Source organism: Malurus melanocephalus, unplaced genomic scaffold (assembly GCF_030028575.1).
Source record: "Malurus melanocephalus ecotype Western Australia unplaced genomic scaffold, MMel_1.1 scaffold_2131, whole genome shotgun sequence".
Classification (NCBI taxonomy): Eukaryota; Metazoa; Chordata; class Aves; order Passeriformes; family Maluridae; genus Malurus; species Malurus melanocephalus.
Window position 1 is genome coordinate 9708 of NW_026625363.1, and position 1624 is coordinate 11331.

The following is a 1624-nucleotide window of genomic DNA, read 5'->3' on the forward strand; positions in this document are numbered from 1 at the left end:
ACGTGCGGCCAGAGGTGCAGCAGGGCGTCCCCGCACAGTGTCCCCACGGCCAGCGCCACCAGGAAGGCGAGCAGCGAGCGGAACGAGCGGCGGCTCAGCAGCGGCAGCAGCAGCACGGCCAGGCCGGACGGGAGGCTCACGGCCAGCACGGCCACTAGCCCCCAGGCCAGCGCTGCGGGGAGGGGTCAGGGGAATGGTCAGAGGGGTCAGGGGCATGTCCGACGGGTCAGTGGGCACAGGGAATGGAGACCTGAGAGATGGGGACCCCGGGGATGTGGGAATGGGGACCCCAGGCCGGACGGGAGGCTCATGGCCAGCACGGCCACTAGCCCCCAGGCCAGCGCTGCGGGGAGGGGCAGGGTCAGTGGGCACGGTCAGAGGGGTCAGGGACATGGCCGGAGGGGCAGGGGAATGATCCAAGAGGTCAGGGGCACAGGGAATGGGGTCCCGAGGGATGGGGATCCCAGGGATGGGGGAATGGGGACCCCAGAGGGGACAGGGATGGGGACAAAGGGTCCCACAGAGGGGGCCAGGGGCTCAGGAGGACAGGGATGGGACAGGGACAGGGACATGGAGGGGACATGGAGGGGACATGGATGAGGACAAAGTGTCTGGCAGAGGGGGACCACGGGCTCAGGGGACATGGAAGGGACGGGGATGGGACAGGGATGGGGACAGGAATGGGGACATGGATGGGGACACGGGATCCGGCAGAGGGGACCAGGGGCTCAGCGGACATGGGGCATGGAGGGGACATGGTGGGGACATGGAGGGGACATGGTGGGGACACGGGGACCACCACAGCGATGCAGGACCCATCTGGGGCCACCCAGAACGGGGCTCCAGGGCCGGGGGACCGGGAAGGACCCCCGTGCTGGCGTTACCTGGCCACAGGGCCACCGCCGGGGCTGGCGSTGTCACCTCGTCGCGGTGGCGGATGCACACGCGGCTGTCGATCTGGTAGAGCAGCGCCGGGCACAGCAGCGTGAACTGCTCCGGGGTCAGCGGCGACACCGAGCCCAGGCCGAACGTGCCCAGCAGCTGCGACACGTTGAGACACTGCGGGGACAGACAGGGGACACGGTCAGGGGACAGGGGACACGGTGAGACACTGCGGGGACAGACAGGGGACACGGTCAGGGGACAGGGGACACGGTGAGGGGACTGGGAGAGACCGGGGACCGGGGAGAGGGGGGGACCGGGTGTCGCGGGGGACGGCCGGGACTCCTAGAAGGCGACACCGGAGCGGGACCGCGCCACCCCCGCGTCGCCACTTGTGTCCCCGTGTCCCCACTCGTGTCCCCTCCCGTGTCCCCACTCGTGTCCCTTCACCCCCACTCATGTCCCTGTGTCCCCACTCGTGTCCTCGTGTCCCTGCTCATGTCCCCGTGTCCCCTCCCGTGTTCCCGTGTCCCCAATTATGTCCCCCGTGTTCCCACCCGTGTCCCCGTGTCCCCGTGCTCCGTGTCCCCACTCGTGTCCCCGTGTCCCCGTTCATGTCCCCGTGTTCCACTCACGTTCCCGTGTCCCCTCCCGTGTCCCCACCCGTGTCCCCGTGTCCCCCTGTCCCTCCCGTGTCCCGTTGGTGTCCCCGTGTGGCACTCACGTCGTGGTGCGGGTGTCC

At 69.6% G+C, this 1624-nt stretch overlaps 1 protein-coding gene across 1 annotated transcript in view; it reads right to left on the bottom strand.

Moving 5' to 3' along the window:
- Positions 1–1624, bottom strand: part of SLC39A5 (solute carrier family 39 member 5) — an 8047-nt gene that overhangs the window by 5006 nt on the left and 1417 nt on the right. The window contains exons 2-3 of the mRNA XM_057388580.1: positions 885–1059; positions 3–172 (exon numbers count right to left, since the gene is read on the bottom strand). Coding sequence (XP_057244563.1) covers positions 3–172; positions 885–1059 — 345 coding nt within the window. The remainder of the gene's footprint in view (positions 1–2; positions 173–884; positions 1060–1624) is intronic.